This window comes from Neoarius graeffei, chromosome 19 (genome assembly GCF_027579695.1).
Source record: "Neoarius graeffei isolate fNeoGra1 chromosome 19, fNeoGra1.pri, whole genome shotgun sequence".
NCBI lineage: Eukaryota > Metazoa > Chordata > Actinopteri > Siluriformes > Ariidae > Neoarius > Neoarius graeffei.
The window spans coordinates 24494018-24516253 of NC_083587.1; the positions used below are offsets into that span (position 1 = coordinate 24494018).

The window sequence follows — 22236 nt, forward strand, 5'->3', positions numbered from 1 at the left end:
TTGGCAGCCCTCTTGGCAGCCTTTTTGGCTTTCTCTAGCCTTTTGGCGCAATCATCAAGGGAGTTTTTCAACAGCTCACGCTCCCTATATAAATCATTGTTATTGGCTGCCAGCTCGGCATCGCTGGTGGTCAGCCTTTCAACCTCTCCACGGAGGTATCTGATTTCTAAATCAGTGTCTTGGAAGTGTAACAGGAATAGCCTACCTAGTGCCTCTTGGACACTAATAGTTGTTCTTTTTGGATCTCTCATATGTTTTATTGAGTTATCTATGTTATTTTGGCATTCACTCTTACTCATGTTCCTAATGTTTGCTCTTTTGGAGGCAGAGCAGTGAATGAGGTCTACGATGACATCAAAGAGAGACACGTCTTGAGCATTGTCTTCAGCCTCTGAGACACGAGGGACAGGGGCGCAGATAAGATTTTTGAACTGGGGGGGACTGAGCTGTCAGCAAATGATTCCATTTTGTGTATATATGTATGTGTGTGTGTGTGTATATATATATATATATACACTACTGTTCAAAAGTTTGGGGTCACTTTGAAATGTCCTTATTTTTGAAAGAAAAGCACTGTTCTTTTCAATGAAGATCACTTTAAACTAATCAGAAATACACTGTATACATTGCTAATGTGGTAAATGACTATTCTAGCTGCAAATGTCTGGTTTTTGGTGCAATATCTACATACTGTAGGTGTATAGAGGCCCATTTCCAGCAACTATCACTCCAGTGTTCTAATGGTACAATGTGTTTGCTCATTGCCTCAGAAGGCTAATGGATGATTAGAAAACCCTTGTACAATCATGTTAGCACAGCTGAAAACAGTTTAGCTCTTTAGAGAAGCTATAAAACTGACCTTCCTTTGAGCAGATTGAGTTTCTGGAGCATCACATTTGTGGGGTTGATTAAATGCTCAAAATGGCCAGAAAAATGTCTTGACTATATTTTCTATTCATTTTACAATTTATGGTGATAAATACAAGTGTGACTTTTCATGGAAAACACAAAATTGTCTGGGTGACCCCAAACTTTTGAACGGTAGTGTGTATACATGTTATTTCACCTCCCTCACTGCCATCACCAGGAACTACCTGCAGGCCAGGACAATGATAACATTTTAACATACCCTATGGATATCCAAAGTTTACACATTATCATCATGCACAGAAATTGCAAAACTGCAAAACTAGTTTTAAAACCGCTAAGTTCCAACTGTTAAACATAGCGAGAGGCTGGGCTACGTGTGTGTGTGTCAAGTGTAAACCAGTGCATCCTGACTTTCTAACTATGCCTGTGTGTTGCGTGAGCGGCAGTCAGTCAACAACTCTTCGCAAAGTTTCCTTATGAAACAATATGCTCGCTGAAATTATGGCAGGGAACGCCAGATTAAACATTAAAACTGCCTTCTGAGCACTGTATCTACAGGCTGCCACCGAAAGAAGGAGGCTACCAGAAAGGCTTCTCTACTCCATACGATTTTACTTTCACTATGACATTACTTTGAACAGACTATCAAAAAATTGCAAGGTGATATGATAAAGTAAGGCACAGTTTACTTACAGTCGGGTTTTTGTTTTTTTTGAAAAAACGATGCAATCATTTTCTGCCTTTTGGCACCCTTCATCATGCTGTGTTGGGGTCCTGAACTAGGAGGAGCTGTCCCCGATATGCCTGTCAAACTTGTTGTGGGTAACCATAGCAACCAAGCTCGAGCTCGCAACCTGTGCAGTCTGCGCAATTGCAACTATGTATGTACTGCTGTGCACCTCAATAAACCGAATGGTAATTAGTCTTTTGATTTTTCTGTGAGGTTTGCCTTATGCAAAGAAAGATAGCATAGACTGTTTTCCTCCCTATAAGTGGGGGGGACCAAACGAGGTGAATTTAAATCTGGGTGGGACGAATCCCCCCCGTCCCCCCCTCTATCTGCTCCCGTGACGAGGGGATGCCATTTTACTTAGGTTGGATATTAGGTAATTAATTAATCAATGAGTTAATCTATTAATTAATTATTATTAATTAATATTAACTATGTAATTAATTAATCAATCAATAAAGTTTGTTTTTGTTTGGAAATGCTATCTCTTATCCTAAGTTATTAATAGGTTATTAGTATTTTGTGATATGGTTATCATGCTACTGTTAACCGTTTAACACACCTGGGGATATACCTTGGCAGTTGCTTAATCAAACTGATAATTTATGCGTTGTTGCAACAATATTCAAGAAGTCAACAAACCAATCTCCTCACACGGGGCACCAATAAATATGTGGGTGCTATTGGTCTTAAGTGATCAGTCTCATTAAATCAGTCTCATTAAATCAGTCTCATTAATAATACCATTAATTTTGGTGTTTAATAATAAATTACCAAACAGCTAAATTATGGTGTATTCCAAATTATTAATGATCACTACTGATGCAGCAATAATGTATTACTTACCATATTACATAGACACTACAGCCACAGTGTCTGTGAAATTCAAACTATAGGCTACAATGTTGAGGTGAGATGGTAATTCCTTTGAACGGTAAGAGGTGTGTTTGACACATGATGAGCTACTGAGCACAGGAATCGTTGATGGCTGGCACACTGATGCACTGCACTGGGAGAATGTATGTGAGAGGGGGAGTGGCTGCAGCAGATAGAGCGGCAGAAGCAGAAGTGCTTCTTTTACAGTTTTTTTCTGAATGCTTAAACACTAACAGTGATTCTTTTGGTATGATTTCTGAAACTATTAACACTTGTAGCCAATCTATTAACAAAGTTTGCCAAACTTAAAGCCCAATCAGCTCTTTACACTCAGTTTGAAATTTTGTAACTCAACTTTTGCTAAACTGTAAAACACAACACACTGCACAGCACACTTATTGCAAAACCGTAAACACAACTCACTGCATAAGACTCATTTTGCAATTTTATAGCACACTTACAAAAAATGTACACTTCTGTCTCTTCTACTCAGACTATTCTGAGAATTACCTTCCTACACTGACACATGCTAAAGCACTTTTTGATAATTACTTCATTCAACATTCAGACCTTTAGTACTGCAAAAAAGACAGGTAAGGATTTGTCTGGATTACAATTTTGGACAATATTGGACAGAGAGTGAAAGAGGTATAAGAATTAGAGAAGTGGAAGAGGTGAAGAAATAAGGTAGAAAGGGACAAGGACCATGAAGTGAAAAAGTATAGAAAAGGTTGAGATCAAATATCAAAATCTCTATGAAAACTGTAAAAAAAAAAAAAATACTAAGCTACATGTATTACAAAGTTATAAGATACTGAAAACTGACATGCACTGCACACAGAGTAAGCAAAAGCCAAATGTGTTTTCCATTCTTACTGTCAGTGTGCAGTTGGTGCTTTGTGTGCTTAATAATGTTATGGGTTGTGTGTACCAGTGTTTCCCATAGACCAGGTAGCAATTTGTGGTGCTCCACTGTGCCGATGAGGGAATCGTGCGCGGTGGTGTCGTGGCGGTCGGTGGAGTTGGTCATTGGGGTGTATGCAAAGTTTTTACGGCTGGCGGTGTTCAAACACAGTATTTTTCTTCAGAGTCACCTGCTGGGACTATTTTAAAGATACAAGAAGCATTTGAGATTATTCAGTTCAATCTAAATTCTTTTAAGTTCTTTAAGAGAAGACAGCCAAAACAATTTTTACCAGAACCCTGCCTGGTTTCATTCCTCGAACCAACTTTACATTACAGGGCAGACCATTAGTTTGCTGGGCTTGATGTTGGTGGAAAACCTGTCTTTTAAATTTATGAAAATTACTCACCAAAATTGAAGTTTTTTACCTTAGTTTTTTGCCTTTTTGGTGGCAATCTTTCAATCATTCTTTAGTTGACATTCAAGGAATAAATTGCAAAAAACAAGCTGGAGGTTTTTATTTTAAATATTGAACTCAACACTTACCTCAACCAATACTAAAATGAAATAAATAGTATAATGTAACAACAAAATAATAATAAAATATCATAATTAGATGTAAGAAACCACTTAAGGTAACACCAAATACACGCACTGGCAGAGTGGGATGTGAGGGCTCACTCTACCAGAAGTGTAGCTACATCTTGGGCTGCCCTTAGAGGTGTGGCAGCAGGCGATATCTGTGTAGCGGCTTCATGGGTTATGCCATGCACTTTTACCAGATTTTACAGGGTGGACGTAACTCGCCCAGCTCCGGTCAGTGCCGCTGCCCTCATGTCCGTGACCGAGCGAGGTTCTGATGATTAATTCTGGGTTCCTTGCAACTCTTTTGGTATGGGTCATCCCTTTTTTAGACCGTAGTGACGGTCAGAGCGAGGTCGAAACAGATTGTAAGTTATGAAGGTAACTATGGATCTGTGAGACCGAGGGATGACCGTCACTATCCTTGTCACTCAGATCATCTTGAGGCGCTCAAGGTAGGAGACTGAACTGGGAGTAATCTCTGCTATTTATAATGTGAGTCGTTCTGCTTCCGGAGGTCATGGACATGACTTTGTTGACATATGGTATCGGGGATAGGCAGAATGAAGGTGATCATTCCTTTTTTAGAACGTAGTGATGGTCATCCCTCGGTCTCACAGATCCATAGCTACCTTCGTAACTTACGTTTTCATATGTTCACACCGGACATTCTTATTCTCACGCAACCTTTTCATGTCCTTACTTGTCTTCCAAGGAAATCAATGTCCTTATTGGCAATGTTCCCATGTTTTCATATGTTCACACCAGACATTCTTATTCTCACACAACCTTCTCATATCCTTGTGCTCTCCACGCAGCCCAGAACATACCCAGCACAAATCCCTCTGCTCCCCTCTCCTCACATGTCCTTTCATGCTGATGCTGCTCTTTTCAGGTTGGCCCCAGCAGGGGAACTTTGCTTTTTTTTCTCCTTGCTTTCTTTCCCTAAAGGAGGGTGTGGGGGCCTCACCTCTGACCCCTCCAGCCGCCCACCCCCGGGGATCCGTTCCAATAAAAAGACGTCCACCCCATCATACATACACCCCCCTCCACATACAAATGTGGAGGGGGGTGTATGTGTGATGGGGTGGACGTCTTTTTACTGGAACAGATCCCGGGGGGGCGACTGGAGGGGTCAGAGATGAGGCCCCCACACCTGGCCTGGCCCCCCAGCTGGCATCATCCTGCAGGAGGCTCCTGGGCTCCTTCTCACAAACTGCCACATTCACACTCAGAGTATACGCCCGACTAGACCCATGGGACGTATACCGTAAACACCTCAAGTCACTACCACAATCGACCGATGATAGCGGACCAAATGGTGAGATCTGGAATACAGCTGAACACACTAAACGCACCACTATCCACATGCTGGAGCAGTTACAAAAATTCTTAGTCCCCGAGGAAGAGCTGAGTGGCAAAACACGTCAGAAAAGGTTCCTCGGGGGTTTACTTACTGCTGCATCTGCCATTGGGTCCTTGTTCTCTGTTGGTCTCTCTGCAGCCAACTCAGTCAGTCTGAGTGTGGTGAAAAGAGAAGTTAGCATTCTGAAAGAGGAAATGCCAGAGATCCGAGAGAAACTGCTTTCTCAACAGGAGGAGCTGCAGGGCTTAGGCAAAACCCTGCAGGGAACTATACTAACTGTTAACATGCATTTTGCTCTAATCAGTAACACTGTGCATGCCGTAGACAAGTTGGCCGAAATAATCAAGAACGAGATAAAATACGTCTGGGTAGTAAGGGATTTGATGCAAGACCTGCTTAGAAAAATTAGCAGCTCAATCAGTACCCTGAGTAGTGGTAAAATCCCACCGTATCTGATACCCAATAACATGGTAGATAAAATACTAAAATCCGCTACTACCACTAATGTGTATTCATCGCAAACACACCTGGCCTATAGTCTTGGCAGTGCTATTCCCATTTTTGTGAATCCACAAGACTTAGAGATAGGATTCATGCTTAACCTACCCATCATTGAGAAAAAGACCATATATAGACTCAAGTCTGTCCTCAACGTGGTTTTGTGGAAAAACAATGTCCGTATACGCATACAGACACCACCCATGGTAGCATTCCATGATGACAACACCTCTGTCTACTTTATTCCCAACCTAGAGATGGGCACCTCCACTAAAGACATCCACTGGGTCTGCCCAAGCAACCCATTCATTAGAGACACTACAGATCGCCTATGTGGTTTGAGGGCAAAAGCGCCCGAACAAAAGTGTGTAGGTCAAATGTCTGCAAAGGACGAAGATATGGAAACTAAAGTAGAGAGAGCTGGTAATCAGTGGGTTGTTAACACTCCAAAAACTGAAGTCTTGATGTCATACGATCAGCACGACACAGCCACCAGAATGAAAATCCCAAACCAAACGGTGTTCCTTAGTGTACCACAGGGAGCCACCATTCACATAGGTGATATCACCCTACACCATCTTAGTACTGACAGGTACAATTCTGAGATTGAAATGATAGACGCATTTCAAAGTTATGATCTTGAGATCAATAACACCCTCCAACAGCAACTACTGGTTGAAGGGACCAAAACGGTGAAATTTAGTTTAGGCCAGACTGGAATTTCGACTATGGTCTCCCACTACCAGGTCAGAGAGTCATCTGATCTAGGATCTACTATAAGTCTGATTGCTTTGGGACTTCTCCTCAGTGGCTGGGTCTTAACCGCTGGTATCGCATACATGCTCCACAAATACATAAGAACACTACACGCCAAGCTGGATAAGATGGTCTGCGTCCCTGACAGCTTTAGCCACAGTAGCGCACGCTTTCTGGCCAGACCACCCTATTACCTTTCCAGAAGATTAGGCTTACTAACCCAAGCACTAATACTTATTTTCTTTCCTTCATTCCTTCTCTTTTCTTGTTCTATGCATAGGAAATGAAGTAACTATGTAGTGTTTAATGTTAATGTTTTTTTATAGATGTGATTTTGACCTAGGTAGATAGAGAGTGATTATATGCCCAAATGCTTACAGCCTGATATTGGCCCAAATGCCTATGCCTCCAACTGTCTTACTAGGACTCATGAGTTTACACAGGTTTCACAGGACGCCATGGACTGTGCAGAGGATGCTACCTCAAGGACTATGGACATGTGGACTGTACTGTACTGTGCTCTCAGTGCTACGACTCCGTCATACCCCTGAGACCAAAAGGGGTAATGTAGGTACAGCCACCGTCCAGTCTAGAACTACAAATCCCATCAACTAACTTCCGCGATGACCTAGGTCACGCCTAGGCGGGATTACTGTGCCTACAGTAACGTTCTACTACAGTGTGCACAATTAAACCGTTCCTGAGTTTAAATTCACACTACTTCATAAAGCTAATTCCTAAGACTAATTTGCCCAAATGCCAGCCTTACTTCCAGTAATCGATATCTCTATGCGGGATGTGCAGAGATGTCCCGAAGTTCCGCGGAGTTTCACAGAGCTCGTGGAGGCTTCTGTAAAAAGCAGATAATTCTTGGTCCGACTCTTCGTCGTTCGTGAGGAAGAGTCTCTGCTCAATAATGTGCACAGCGATTAAGTCAGAAGGAATCTGGTCGCTTCTAACTTTTAATTAACTGCTTGGGCGGCAGTCGTAATGCTACTTATAATAAACAAATAAAACCGGTTGTATCTCAATTTAGTGAGACAGCGCGACTTAAGTAGTTTTACCGTGGCCAGTGGTATACAAAAGCACGCTGAGTCTTCTTTTTCTTGCAAGGCAGATGTCTTGATCTCGGATGTTCTGATGAGAGGGTGTCTCTTTATGTCTGTATGACGAGGTCCACAGAGCGAGAGAGAGAGAATGGAAGTTGACTGAGTCACTTATGGAGTCAGGGGGGATGTGACGTAGGTAATCCCGCCTAGGCGTGACGTAGGTCATTGCGGAAGTTAGTTGATGGGATTTGTAGTTCTAGACAGGATGGTGGCTCTACCTACAGTTACATAGGCTACATGGTTAGGGTATCTTTTGTCCTCATTGCTTGGGCCAGATCAAACCATTAAACAAGCTTAAATTATTCTTACTCTTGCCACATACATGATTTTTTTTTTTTCAAAACTGATGATATTCAGTTCAAACACCATTAAAAGTGATTTCAGGAATAGATCTCTTGTGTGGCGTGTAATTTACCCCTCTCATTTAAATATGTCGAACATTTTTCAGCGCGCGCTTTGCGCATCACGGACCTCGGTGATTTTAAAATGTTGCTCCGGCCCTGATCATCTCTGCCCCTTTTTTCCTGAGCAGCAGGGTTTGAAACTCCAGCTATGTGCCACCATATAGTGCGCTTGTCAGTCATCAGCAACGTTGTTGCTTCATTCATTAACCGCAGGTTACCGTATCATTGATTTTATCTGAGACGTTAATGAACGTTCTAAACAATTCTAACATGTTGTCAGAATGTTTATGCAGGTGCTCATGGGAGTTGTAGGCGTGTAATATTACATTGCAATGCGTTTATTATATCAGATGCCTTCAGAGAAAACTACAATTAAAATCTGTCACACCACAGAATAAACCACCTGCCAAAGTGGCTAGTGGGACTAAAGTTATTACCCGCCAAAGCCGAATTTTACCCGCATTTGGCGGGTGGGGGGGTGCTAATGTAAAGCCCTGATACAGACCATTGTTGAAGAGATGCAAAACGTGCATGAGCTGGGAATGGATTACACCTTGAGTAAACTGAAGTCACTTTTAAAAGATGACATGTGTCTAGCAGATGATGCTATTGCTAAAGCCTGTGATTTGTGTAAGAGATTCAGATTTATTTTCTGTTTGTCATCGGGGACCACTGAGAACAACATATTCAAGAACTCAGACTTTCAAAAAAATGTTCAAATACACAGAACCAAAACAAATATCTTTAGGAAATCATGAAAACATGACTCAGAGATTTTCTTACTACATACCCATTAAACAGACACTAAGTGCACTTTTAGAATCAGAATTATGGAAGAATTCAGTGTTACAGTCCAATGAAACACACTCGGATGTTTTCTGTGACATAAGCAGGGCTCTCAAGTTTTGAATGCAGGCAAGAGTGACATCCCCCCCCCCCCCCCCCCCCCCCGGTTGGATGGGTCGCAGGAATGGGGGTCTTGCATTAATAATATTATTATTAGTGTTGTTGTTATTAATAACTGCTCAGACTTGCAGAAGAAAGGATAAACACACGGCACTGACAATTCAACCAAATACAAAGTCTTTATTCAATTTCCATGTATTGAATAAGTGTATGTGTGTGTGAGAGAGCAGAGAGAGAGAGAGAGAGAGAGAGAGAGAGAGAGAGAGATTATGACTGGTGTTTTTTCACATGTCCATTATTCCTACTCTAGAATAGACTTTATTCTTTTAGATAACAGATTACTCTCTAATATACATGCATGCGATTACCATAGCATTGTAATTTCAGACCATGCTCCCACATCATTAGACATACATTTTCCTACTTACAGACGTCCTCTAAAACCATGGAGATTCAACTCACATCTACTAGCTAATGACCCCTTTGTTGATTCCTTAAGATCCATCATACAGTTATTTTTTTTAAATTAATGACAGCCCAGATGTGTCCGCCTGCAGCTTCAATCTGAGTTAAATCTTCTAACTACAAATGAAGCAGAACTGCAATTGCTCAAATCTAGACAACAGATTTTTGAATCAGGGGACAAGGCTGGCAAACTCCTTGCCCAGCAAGCTAGAGCTACAGCTGCCTCTAGGCTTATTCCAAGTGTTAAGTCACCATCAGGCATCACTCTGACAGACCCTAAACATATAAATGAAACATTTGCCAAATTTTATTCTGATCTATATGCATCAGATCATCCTCAGATTAATACGGTCAATATGCTCAACACTACTGAATTTCCCAAAATAGATGAGGAGTTGGTAGAAAATTTAGCCAGCCCAATTTCACCAATGGAGGTTACGAGCGCTATTAGGGCTTTACAAAGTGGCAAATCACCGGGTCCTGATGGATTCATGGTAGGATTTTATAATAAATTTGCCCCACTTCTCTCCACGGTCCTAAGTAATGTATATAATGAGGCACTGTCTGTTGGCCAACTCCCCCAACCTTGACTAATGCTACTATTTCTCTTCTTCTAAAAAAAGATTAAGTTCCTTTATTATGTAGTAGTTTTAGACCCATATCACTGTTAAATGTTGACTACAAAATTCTTGCCAAAATTTTATCCCTCCGTCTTCAGCAAGTTCTACCAGGGATCATTTCATCAGATCAAACAGGCTTCATGTTGGGAAGACACTCATTTCACAACACCAGAAGACTTTTCAATATACTTAACATGCCCAGCTCCAGCACCCCAGAGGCTGTGGTGTCGCTGGATGCTGAGAAAGCTTTTGACAGGGTGGAATGGGACTTTCTCTTTGAAGTAATGGACAGATTTGGGTTAGGCTCAGGTTTTATTTCATGGGTAAAATTGCTATATTCATCTCCAGTAGCATCTCTACAAACAAACTATATACATGTAGTCTCACCCCCCTTTCAACTCCACCGTGGCACAAGACAGGGGTGTCCACGATCCCCTTTATTGTTTGCCATAGCTATTGAACCTCTAGCCATTTGGCTAAGATCTGAACCAAGATTTCAGGGTATCTTTCGCCAAGGAACTGTACACAAGCTATCACTGTATGCGGATGATTTACTCCTTTACGTATCAAATCCTTCCACATCACTCCCAGTAGTCTTAGACATTCTAAAACAATATGGCCAATTGTCTGGCTATAAACTCAATTTTGGAAAAAGTGAGTTATTTGTAATAAACAACTTAGTTGGGGACCTTCCAGATAATATAGCTCCTTTTAAAAGAGCGAATAAAGGTTTTAAATACTTGGGCATATTTATCAACAGGACTCTAGCTGACACTTTCAACAAAAATTTTGTTCTCTTACTTGGTAAAGTTGGGGACTTTGCCAGATGGTCAACTTTACCCCTGTCTTTAGCTGGCAGGGTGAACCTCATCAAAATGACTGTTCTGCCAAAGTTCCTTTACCAAAAAAGTTCTTTGCTAAGTTGGACAAATCAGTATCAAAATTTCTTTGGGCCAGTAAACCTGTGTGCATGCAAAAAAAGATATTGCAGCTCCCTAAACGGGTAGGGGGTCTTGCTCTCCCCAATTTTTTGCACTACTACTGGGCAGCTAACATTCATAAATTGCTATACTGGACTGACAAAGTCATTACCGATCAGCCAGCCTGGGTCCAAATTGAAATTTCTTCATCTCAGACCTCATTGAGGGCGTGGCTGTGCTCTTCACTCTCTGTGTCAACCGCTGATGTAAGCATTAATCCAGCAGTCAACCAGTCGCTCAAAATCTGGTTGCAATTCAGGAAGCATTTTGGCCTGTGAGACTGCTCTATTTATGCTCCAGTGTTGCACAACCACAATTTTAAACCATCAACTATGGATTCTGCCTTTCAATTTTGGTCTGAGAGTGGCATAACTTCTATTAATGATCTTTATGACAATGGTGCTTTCATGTCCTTTACTGACCTGTCGACCAGATTTAAGCTCCCCCCCCCACCTTTTCCGTTTTTTTTTTCAAATTAGACACTTTATCCAGAAAAATTATCCTGACTTCCCAAATCTCCCCACACAGACTTTGTTAGATACTCTTCTTATGATAAACCCCAATCAGAGAGGGAATATTTCACATATTTTTAGTGTCTTGGACTCCATTACTTCAGTCTTCCCACAACAAACAAAAAAAACTTTGGGAACAAGACCTAGGGCTAAATCTTGAGCCAGACCAATGGGATAACATTCTTGAGTTAGTGCACAATTCCTCTATCTGTGCCCAACATGGGCTAATCCAATGCAAACTCATACATAGGATCTACTACACGAATCATAGATTGTCAAAAATCTATCCCAATGTTGCAGACACTTGTAATAGATGCAACCAGTCCCCTGCCGATCTCATGCACATGTTTTGGTCATGTCCAAAACTGATAGACTTTTGGTCTAAAATATTTGATACCCTTCACATGTCCTACAATGTTGCGGCCGACCCCCATCCCCTCCCTGCCCTTTTTGGTATTCCACACACCAATACTTTATCAGCTGAAGCACAACACAGTATGGCTTTCTGTACTCTACTGGCCAGGCATTTAATTTTGCTTAACTGGAAACACACCTTACCCCCATCCTATAGCCGATGGGTTAGGGAAGTCCTGTTCAGCTTAAAGTTGGAGAGGCTAAGGTTTTCTCTCAGAGGCTCTCTGAGGAACTTTGATAGAACCTGGAACCCCTTGCTGTCCATTATAGACTCACTAAATATTACACCTGAGGAGCCAGATATCTGAGTCCTTGAGCATTGCAACTTTTTTTTAAAATTTCCCCTGTTTGTGTGTTCTTGTCCAGAAGCATGAATTCAGTAAAATATAGTATTTGAATTTTACAAAAAGCTCTCAGCAAATCCAAAGTTAGCTGGGCTACACACACTACTGACATTCCCCAAATCCTAACATTTTCCAATAAACTTGCCAAGTCCTCACATCAAAATCTTCTGCATTAAATTATAACAGAGGGGGATAAACTAAGCCACAAATATACACAACTCATCCCATATTCCTCTGTTGTAACTCATCCACCTTATGGTTTGATGTTTTTATGCTTAGATACTTTTCTGCTCACCATGGTTGTAAAGCGTGATTATATGAGTTATTATATCCTTCCTGGTAGCTTGACCCAATCTGGCCATTTTCCTCTGACCTCTCTTATCAACAGGGTGTTTCCACCCACAGAACTGTCTCTCACTCAATGTTTTTTGCACCATTCTATGCAAACTTTAGAGACTCGTATGTGAAAATCGCAGGCAATCAGCAGTTTCTGAAATACTCAAACCAGTTCATCTGGCACCAACACCCATGCCAAATGGAAAGTCACAGAGATCTTTTCCCCCATGTTGATGTTTGATGTGAACGTTATCTGAAGCTCTTGGCCTGTATCTGTAGGATTTTATGCATTGTGCTACTACCACATACCTGTAATTGGTTGATTAGATAACTGCATGAATGCGCAGACGTACAGGTGTTCCTAATAAAATGGATGGTGAGTGTATGTATATATGGTTCATATGCTTCAAAATCACCTTTGAAGTAATATTAAAGTCTTAAAAATTATTCATTTTTAAATTAGGACGATCTCAGGGTACCAAGGGATAGAGAGTAAACAAATAGCATACAGTAAATCTTATCACAGGGCTCATTCACTTTAATTAATTCAATTTTATTTCCACAGAATTCTGAGCAAATTAATGTGTTCAAACTCTTCTTAGATACATTTGTGACTCTTTCTTAATGGAGCGCATGTTCAGGAGGGAAGTATTCAATGGGGTCATCTTTTTTTTTGTGCGTCTGTATTCCAACAAGTTCCAGTTTTTCTCCATCATGAGGCAGCGTCTTATAGACACACAGGTGAACATATTCATCGCCACCCACATGGACCTGAAAAACACACCAACGATCATCAGACACAAGTTATTATTTGAAGAAAAAGGAAAGGGCTTCAGGTCTAGTCACTAGGAGACTGTGAGTGAGTTTGTGTCCTACCTTGATGAAATAGTTTAACCCAGCAACCACCTGTGTCTTGTAGGATTTAGCAGTGAAGACATCAAATGTTCTTCCTGTTTTTTGCTCTGCGTAAGGCTTCATCTGTGATTTCGAAAAACAACCATTACTCAACAGAACTTCCACTTTTATTCTGAAATCAGTGTCTATGACTCATACACATAACTGTTATACACATAACTGTCTATACACATAACTGTCTATACTCATGTGTAGAACTCATGGTAACTTGTTAATCAAGTTTTACTGAAACTGTACAAGTGAGAAACACAGGTTTACTCGGTATTAAACATATGTGGCTTGCTATGTTTATAACAGTGGGTTGTTGTTGTTGTTGTTGTTGTTGGTTTTTTTAATGCAGGAAAATAGCATGTACCGTATCTGAACCCAAAACTTCCCTCACCAGGTTCTCTGTTCCCTTTCCTGAAGCTAATAAGAAATTTCTTGTCACATTATTGAGAAACCTCAAAGTGCAAAACCTGTCCTGAATACTTTCCCATGTAGGAAAGCTTACTGAATGTTACAGGGCTCTGACACTGGAGACTCCTTCTAAAAATGTTAAATAAATGACTTCTTATGGAAAACTTAACTATATCAAAAGATCAATTTTTTTCCTTATTAATAAGCAACATTTTAATCTATTTATTATTAGTGTTAGATTATGTACAATGCCTGCCAAAAAAGTCCCTCTGAATGAGTTGTTGGAAAATTAATCAGCACCTTCTGACCATTAAGATTTGAGAATTAATCAGGACTGGGGAATAAAGAAGGAATAACATGTAGTTTGAAACACGACCTCAAGCAACCAGCAATTTGCCTCAAATGGCTTGATTTCAACTGAATATTTCTGGTATTGCACAAGGTAAAAAAAAAATTGCACAAAATGCAAAATGTGACAGATATTTGACCAAAGTGGGGGCAGCGCGGTGGTGTAGTGGTTAGCGCTGTCGCGTCACAGCAAGAAGGTCCGGGTTCGAGCCCCGTGGCTGGCGAGGGCCTTTCTGTGCGGAGTTTACATGTTCTCCCCGTGTCCGTGTGGGTTTCCTCCGGGTGCTCCGGTTTCCCCCACAGTCCAAAGACATATAGGTTAGGTTAACCGGTGACTCTAAATTGACCGTAGGTGTGAATGTGAGTGTGAATGGTTGTCTGTGTCTATGTGTCGACCCTGTGATGACCTGGCAACTTGTCCAGGGTGTACCCCACCTTTCGCCTGTAGTCAGCTGGGATAGGCTCCAGCTTGCCTGCGACCCTGTAGAACAGGATAAAGCAGCTAGAGATAACGAGATGAGATATTTGACCAAAGTTTAATATAAAATAGAATTACATTGATCTTGCTCCTGAATTTACCGGCGATATGCCCTTTAAACATTAGGTTTGGCATAGACAAATACCCTAGAGAAAAATTGTTTTATTACCATGGATTTTTTTTTCCCTGGCAGATCAGCATACTGATCATAGCTTGTTGGTAAAGCAGGCGGTGAGAAGTTAGAATGATCTCAGGTATTTTAGCAGAACAAAATATATTGGAGAATAAAACAAAATACACAAACCTCATCACAGATTTTCTGCACCTCAGCAGTGGCCTCTTTCACCTCGGACAGCCCTCCACAGTCAGCCATTATTACTGTAGCTGTCAGGCAAAAATTAGTTCACCTTAACTTTACTAAAACTCCAAAGTTAACAGACACTTTGGTTAAAGCAGATAGTCCCTGAAATAGTAACACCTACCAATAAAGAGTGAAGTCCCAAACTGCAGAAGATAAAACAGAAGCACTAATATATACAAATCAGAATACAAGTCCCACCCATAAAGAGAACAGTCAATCACAAGGCTACACCTTAGCCCTGTTAGTTACATTGGTTTTCAATTGTTCATTGGTTCAAGTAACAACTACAGTAAATGCATAGAACATAGATATGATGACAATGTTATATACTTTATATATTGTTGCTTTATATATTTAGTATGTCACGATTCCGAATTCATATTTAAAAGTGGTACTATAGCCTTAAAAAGTATTATTTTAAATTGGGATAACCTGCATACACCCTGGGGTAGGGGGTAAACAAATAACACAGTAAATGGGAATTTTATCCCGTTATCACAGGGTCCAATGGACTTTAATTCAAATTTATTTCCACACAATTCTGGACAAATTAATACATTAAAAGCAGTAGTCATGCATCAATGTTTATTCCTACCTTTAATATCATTATAGATACTGCATTCTTCAAGGACATATAGACATATCAAATATCACTTCATATGTTCTCTTTAACTTTGATCATTTGTAGAGATAGTAAACATGTTGTGATTAATGTTTTGAACCAGTTTAATCTGGTGACATTCCAGGTGTAATAAAAATTTAAACAAACAGCCTCTGATTGTGTATGTTAATGCAGTTTCTACGGTGTTTCTTTTTTAATGGAACGCATGTTTAGAAGTATTCGATGGAGTCCTGACAGGCTTTGAGAGCCTGTATTTCAGTAAGTTCCAGTTTTTCTCCAGCATGAGGCAGCGTCTTATAGACACGCAGGTGAACATATTCATCGCCACCCACATGGACCTGAAAAACACACCAGCGATCATCAGACACAAGTTATTATTTGAAGAAAAAGGAAAGGGCTTCAGGTCTAGTCACTAGGAGACTGTGAGTGAGTTTGTGTCCTACCTTGATGAAATAGTTTGTCCCAGCGACCAACTGTGTCTTGTAGGATTTAGCAGTGAAGACATCAAATGTTTTTCCAGCTTTTTCCTCTGCATAAGGCTTCATCTGCGATGGCAAAAAACCAAAATCATTACTAATCAGGATTTTCACTTTCATCCTGCAATCAGTGTCTGTGACTCATACACATACAGTGGTGCTTGAAAGTTTGTGAACCCTTTAGAATTTTCTATATTTCTGCATAAATGTGACCTAAAACATCATCAGATTTTCACACAAGTCCTAAAAGTAGATAAAGAGAACCCAGTTAAACAAATGAGACAAAAATATTATACTTGGTCATTTATTTATTGAGGTAAATGATCCAATATTACATATCTGTGAGTGGCAGAAGTATGTGAACCTCTAGGATTAGCAGTTAATTTGAAGGTGAAATTAGAGTCAGGTGTTTTCAATCAATGGGATGACAATCAGGTGTGAGTGGGCACCCTGTTTTATTTAAAGAACAGGGATCTATCAAAGTCTGATCTTCACAACACATGTTTGTGGAAGTGTATCATGTCACGAACAAAGGAGATTTCTGAGGACCTCAGAAAAAGCATTATTGATGCTCATCAGGCTGGAAAAGGTTACAAAACCATCTCTAAAGAGTTTGGACTCCACCAATCCACAGTCAGACAGATTGTGTACAAATGGAGAAAATTCAACACCATTGTTACCCTCTCCAGGAGTGGTCGACCAACAAAGATCACTCCAAGAGCAAGGCATGTAATAGTCAGCGAGGTCACAAGGGACCCCAGGGTAACTTCAAAGCAACTGAAGGTCTCTCTCACATTGGCTAATGTTAATGTTCATGAATCCACCATCAGGAGAACACTGAACAACAATGGTGAGCATGGCAGGGTTGCAAGGAGAAAGCCACTGCTCTCCAAAAAGAACATTGCTGCTCGTGTGCAGTTTGCTAAAGATCACGTGGACAAGCCAGAAGGCTATTGGAAAAATGTTTTGTGGACGGATAAGACCAAAATAGAACTTTTTGGTTTAAATGAGAAGCATTATGTTTGGAGAAAGGAAAACACTGTACTCCAGCATAAGAACTTTATCCCATCTGTGAAACATGGTGGTCGTAGTATCATGGTTTGGGCCTGTTTTGCTGCATCTGGGCCAGGATGGCTTGCCATCATTGATGGAACAATGAATTCTGAATTATACCCGCAAATTCTAAAGGAAAATGTCAGGACATCTGTCCATGAACTGAATCTCAAGAGAAGGTGGGTCATGCAGCAAGACAATGACCCTAAGCCCACAAGTCATTCTACCAAAGAATGGTTAAAGAAGAATAAAGTTAATGTTCTGGAATGGCCAAATCAAAGTCCTGACCTTAATCCAATCTAAATGTTGTGGAAGGACCTGAAGCGAGCAGTTCATGTGAGGAAACCCACCAACATCCCAGAGTTGAAGCTGTTCTGTATGGAGGAATGGGCTAAAATTCCTCCAAGCCGGTGTGCAGGACTGATCAACAGTTACCGGAAACGTTTAGTTGCAGTTATTTCTGCACAAGGGGGTCACAGCAGATACTGAAAGCAAAGGTTCACATACTTTTGCCACTCACAGATATGTAATATTGGATCATTTTCCTCAATAAATAAATGACCAAGTATAATATTTTTGTCTCATTTGTTTAACTGGGTTCTCTTTATCTACTTTTAGGACTTGTGTGAAAATTTGATGTTGTTTCAGTTCATAAATATGCAGCAATATAGAAAATTCTAAAGGGTTCACAAACTTTCAAGCACCACTGTAACTGTGCATACTCATGACTGTCACATGTAGAAGTCATGGTAACTTCAGTAAGGCAATCTAAACAATTCCACTCCTATAAATCATTACACACACAATCAGGTGTTACTGAAACAGTACAAGTGCAAAATACATAGGCTTACTCAGTTTTAAAAGACATGTGGCTTGTTATTTAAAAAAAAAAGCAAAAAGAATGTGTGTCTGAAGCTATAAACCGCCATTCCCTCACCAGCCTTTCTTTGTTTGTATTTTTTTCCTCTCTTGAAGGTAATAAAACCCAAAAACCAGCTTGAGTCATGTTACTGGCTCACCATAAAGCACAAACCCCTCTGTCCTGAAGCTGTTCCCATGTAGGAAAATATTTACTGAGTGTTAAGAGTACCAACACTGACCAGAGTTTGTTGGTAAAGTTGGTGATTATCAGTTTAAATAATTAAAACTTTTTTTTGACAGCTGAATGAGAGATGTGATGTGGAAACGAAACAAAAACACCAACCTCATCACAGATTTTCTGCACCTCAGCAGTGGCCTCTTCCACCTCAGACAGCCCTCCACAGCGAGGCATTATTACTGTAGCTGCAAGAAAAAGCTTTTTTGTTTGCTTGGGGTATTTTTCCCCCTTTACATAAGTGATGGACAAAACTTTAAGTGCAACCAGTTCTTCATTGAAAATCCCGGGTGCCTAAAGCTTATTCTGTACCAAGATGCCTTTGAAATTGTTAACCCCCTTGGTTCAGCAAAGAAGAAACACAAAGTTGTTGCCGTTTATTTATCTGTGGCTAACTTACCTGCTCATGTGCGGTCAAGCACTGAACACATGTCTCTTGTTTCATTGTGTCCAGAGAATGATTTAAAACAGTTTGGAACTGCAAAGGTTTTCTCTGAACTTCTCATGCATTTAAGAGATTTAGAGGAACATGGCATTATTGCAGGTGAAGAAACTATCAAAGGGGCTCTGTTCTGTATTGCTGGTGACAATTTAGGATCACACAGCATTGGTGGGTTCACGGAAAACTTTAGTACCTCTCAGTACTTTTGTAGGTACTGTGAAATCACTAGAAAAGACTTTCAGAGTGATCCAAATGCTTGTGGTCCACAGCGAACCCCTGAAGCTTACAACTCGGCTGTCCGTCATCTACAGACTGGAAGCAATCAAGATGTCAGAAGGTGTCAAGGTAAACTCTGACTTCAACTCACTAAAGTCTTTTCATGTTTGCCAACCTGGCCTTCCACCTTGCTTAGGCCGTGACTTATTTGAGGGTGTCTTAACCTATGATGTTGCACTGTACTTGAAATATTTTGTAAAAACAAAGAAATGGTTTACTTATTCCCTGTTGAACCGGCGAATCAAGCAATTCAAGTACAAAGGATCAGATGCTCTCACAAAGCCATGCTCTGTCAACTCTGAGGCAATCAGGCTTTCAGGTCAAGCTGTTCAAAACTGGAACTTGTTGAGACTGTTGCCTGTGATCATTGGTGACAAGATACAGAATCTACAAGATGATGTTTGGCAGACAACTCTCCAACTCAAAGACATTGTTGATTTGATTTGTGCACAAAAACATTTCTTTGCCACAGGTTGCCTATCTTGAAATAATAATCCAAGAATATCTGGAATCAAGAAAATCTTTATTTCCTGAAACTTCACTTAAACCAAAACATCATTTCTTGCGGCGCTATCCAGCCCTAATTTTGAAATTTGGACCTTTGATTAGGTTGTGGACAATGCATTTTGAAAGTAAACATGGCTACTTTAAAAGATGTGCAAGGCATTTAAAAAACTTCAAAAACGTATGCCTAACACTATCAGAAAGACATCAGATGTTTCAGGTATACATCTCAGCTGACCTGAGATGCAATCAGCTGCTGCTGGTCAAGGACAGTTGTATTTTTTACTTCAGCCTCTACAGTGATGTAATAAAACATGCAGTAAAAGACCTGGGATTTTCAGAAAAAGACACAAGTGTTTCCACAGAGATACAATATAACGGAACATTGTGTAAAAAGGGGCATTTCCTGGTATCAAAATATGAGGAGCATATGGAGTTTGGAGAACTGGTTTTAATTCTGATTCAAAATGAAACTGCTGTGTATTTTGTTATGGATCTACAAACAGCTGTCTATCATTCTGAATACCATCTGTATTCAGTGACAAAACAGAGTTCAAGCACTTTGTTTCTTAACATAAATGACTTGGTCGACTTTTACCCTTTGACCTCTTTTCAGGTAAATGGACAACAAGTTATTCCTCTGAAACAGTGTGTTTTCAAAATAGAAATGTCTTTGTATACCATGATGGAAATCCCACTTAAAACAAATGTGTGTGATATGTGGATGTAAACAAACAAACAAAAAAAAAAACAGGGAGAGAAAAGTTCGATTAAAAACTTAAGGATGTAAATAAATAAAAAGTGTGAATCAGGCATGATATTATCTTTGACACTGAGTATAAGTCTCTTTAATCTGTACATAGTTGACTACGTGTTAAATTACAGTTATCTTCTTTTCACAAAAAAACTTGTCTAACTGATTTTATTCCAGAAATGGCTGAGCAAACATTTCTACGCAGCGCCATCAATGAGGTATTGCCTGACCTTCCAGAGGCTTCAAAAGACATTCTTGAGGAGACATTACAGTCGATTGGAGTGGAAACAGATGACTTCCAGTTCATTGTTGAGGAAGACTTGCTGTCAGCATTAAGACCAGAAAAGCACTTGCTGCTTGGAAATTCAGATGTAAGTGAAATGTATTACTAGAAACACTCTGTGTCAAAAGCAACATTTAAATGATCAGTTGCAAACATTATGATATTCAGTTCTGATAACTTGTATGTGTTTGTTTTTTGTGTGCTTTTGAAGGCCAGACTCCTGAAACCAGCAGGTCCTCAAGTAATATTTCGCCAGATACTCCTGCGTCACTGCAGTCTTTGTCCCCACTAAGTGTGTCATCAAACTCCTCCGGCAGCAACCAGACCTCTGAAGCAGACTGGGTGGATACCTTTGAGATACCATGGGAAAAGTTCTCAGAGGAACTGATGCAGTCATTAGAGAGAGGAAAACGGCCAAGTCCAAAAATGAGGAGGGAGATAGTCAGGATTGTGGTGTCTGAAATGATGCGAAAAAGTTCTTGCTGAGGTAAAAGGAGTTCTACAGAAGTTGCAAAGAAGATGGTGGCAAAATATCCAAAATCTCTACAAGATGTAATTGGCCCTGGCTATCACTCACTAGTCAAACAACTGCAATATCGAATTGAGAACGTGAAGTGATCTACAATTCCAAAAATAAGAAAGCGAAAGCACTGCTCTGAAAACTCTGACACAGATGAAATTCCTCCAGAACAGAGAGCTGCAATTCAGGACACCTATGGGTGTATCAACTGGGATGCAAAATGCCTGCCACTAGGAGAAACTGCAGAAAGTCAGCAGCAGAAGGAGGACAAGCTCAAGATGATGTGTTGGCAGAAGGAGGCAAATCCTGAGGAGATGAAATGATTAATGAGGTCAAATATTTTTCTTTGTACTTTTTCTTTAATTTGTTATCTTTCATATAAATGTCATTGTTTTGTTGTATCAGGAGTCTAAATTTATTCTTCTTTCTCTTTAGGGCAATTCTGCTTCCATGCTAGATGGTTCATGCTGAGTGTGGATCAAGAGATTGGATACAACAAGATCTCCTGCTTCATTTCTGCCCTTTGCATGATGTTTGGGAGCTATTATTGCTTCAACATTCATTACCCATCGGGTCTTGCGTCCACGCTGGAGTTTCTGCAGAGGTATGAGATTTACCAAAAAAAAAACCCACAATTATTATAGAAGAAAAGGATGTATTTACTTTTACAGAGTTAAATGTGACTTGTCATTCTTTTACTTTTATAGCTTGAATCTAAAGTTTATTGCTTCGTGAAGCAAATGTTGATGTAGTTTTCTGTTTGTCTTCTTTATCTTAAGGTGTTTCTTCTCAATCAACCCAGAGAGGGCAGTAAGTTGGAAGAAATCCGCAAACCCAGACTGCATGTGAACCCCCGTGTCCTCACCTTGATCCAGGAACTTTCGGATCATGAGTGGCATGATGTCTGAGAACGGACTAAAGTCAATGAGTTTTCCAACCAGTTGTCAGACTGTTGCAAAGAAGTCGCATCATAAAAGTTAAGACTGCATCCAGTTGTTAACAGTTTCTCGAATTTTGTATTTGCTTAATAGCAAATT

At 40.2% G+C, this 22236-nt stretch overlaps 2 protein-coding genes across 2 annotated transcripts; both read right to left on the reverse strand.

Moving 5' to 3' along the window:
• Positions 1-13209: 13209 nt before the first annotated feature.
• On the reverse strand, positions 13210-15304 carry LOC132867895 (cystatin-B-like). The gene is made up of 3 exons (XM_060900866.1): positions 15117-15304; positions 13549-13650; positions 13210-13443 (listed from the first exon to the last, which is right to left on the reverse strand). The coding sequence occupies exons 1-3, from the start codon at positions 15183-15185 to the stop codon at positions 13294-13296; spliced, it is 321 nt and encodes a 106-aa protein (XP_060756849.1). The 5' UTR covers positions 15186-15304; the 3' UTR covers positions 13210-13293.
• Positions 15305-15958: 654 nt separating this feature from the next.
• On the reverse strand, positions 15959-18640 carry LOC132867896 (cystatin-B-like). The gene is made up of 3 exons (XM_060900867.1): positions 18529-18640; positions 16239-16340; positions 15959-16133 (listed from the first exon to the last, which is right to left on the reverse strand). Exons 1-3 carry the CDS (start codon positions 18595-18597, stop codon positions 16005-16007), a joined length of 300 nt encoding a protein of 99 aa, XP_060756850.1. The 5' UTR covers positions 18598-18640; the 3' UTR covers positions 15959-16004.
• Positions 18641-22236: the final 3596 nt, after the last annotated feature.